Below are 1119 nucleotides of genomic sequence, written 5' to 3'. Positions count from 1 at the left end.
TTCGAGGCCAGCCTGGTCTACAAAGTGAGTTCCAGGACAGTCAGGGCTATACAGAGAAACCCTGTCTCGAAAAACCAAAAAAAAAAAAAAAAAAAGTACTTAAAAAAAAAAAAAACATTTGTACAAGCTGTCTTTTCCTCCCCTCCCTTCCTCTCCCTCTCCTTCCCCTTCCTTTCCCCTTTCCTTTTCTGAAAACAGACCATTTGCTTACCTGTGATATTTACTGATAGTTAATGGTCTGGGCTTGCTCAAGGCTTTGAGTAAATTCTGTTATTTCTGGACGTGGTCCAAGATAACAAGCAGCGAGCCTCAGGGATAGACCTGGAATTTCCCAAGCCTTTTACTTTCTATAAAAATGACTGAAGAAATCCTGTTATTCCCCCGCCACACCCGGACACCCCACCCAGAGGATGGTTTAACCCCTTCAGCTCCACAGAGCTTCGGGTCTTCATTCTGGCCCTGGGTGATAAGAATGAGACACACGACGTATCCCCTGCGCTGCTGGTCTGGGCCTGGGCCTGGGAGATGCTGAACTACTACTAAAGGCATGTGGACTGTGAAGGAAGGGCCAAGCAGCAACATTGCCATTTTTAGTAGGAAATGTTGTCACCAGCTGCTGTAGGAGCTTTCAAAATGATGGAGAATGAAGTAGGAGGGAAGTGAGGCTAGAGTTTAAGGATACTCTAGAACATTTAGTGTGGTCCTATCTGTAAACCATGGGTAAGTCTCCTTTTTATCAGCCACAGAGGGGTGGGTCCCACACCCTTCTCCTGCCAGGCCTTTCCCACTTGGCGTGCTATGAATTGCTCACCTCACATCAGGCTCTGCAGTGGCAGCGTGCAGAGGCAGACGGCCATTTTTATCTGGGATGTTGTGCTTGGCACCATTCCTGAGCAGACTCACACAGCCTTCAAGCCAGCCCTGAAATAGCAAAGGCACCGTTATATATCACAGCCGCAGAGAATACAGGTCAACATGCGTTCTATAGGTCTTTGTCATTTCATTTTGCTTTGGTTGTTTTTGCCTTTCTTTTTCTTTCTTTCTTTCTTTCTTTCTTTCTTTCTTTCTTTCTTTCTTTCTTTCTTTCTTTCTTTCTTCCTTCCTTCCTTCCTTCCTTCC

The 1119-nt window shown here is 45.8% G+C and overlaps 1 protein-coding gene across 1 annotated transcript in view; it reads right to left on the bottom strand.

Annotated features, from left to right (window-relative positions):
* The window catches only part of Ankrd55 (ankyrin repeat domain 55), a 94745-nt gene that overhangs the window by 55886 nt on the left and 37740 nt on the right, over positions 1 to 1119 (bottom strand). The window contains exon 4 of the mRNA XM_021208622.1: positions 812 to 921. Coding sequence (XP_021064281.1) covers positions 812 to 921 — 110 coding nt within the window. The remainder of the gene's footprint in view (positions 1 to 811; positions 922 to 1119) is intronic.

This window comes from Mus pahari, chromosome 11, assembly GCF_900095145.1.
Source record: "Mus pahari chromosome 11, PAHARI_EIJ_v1.1, whole genome shotgun sequence".
Classification (NCBI taxonomy): domain Eukaryota; kingdom Metazoa; phylum Chordata; class Mammalia; order Rodentia; family Muridae; genus Mus; species Mus pahari.
The sequence above is the reverse complement of the archived record's forward strand: the minus strand, read 5'-3'. Positions and strand labels throughout refer to the sequence as shown.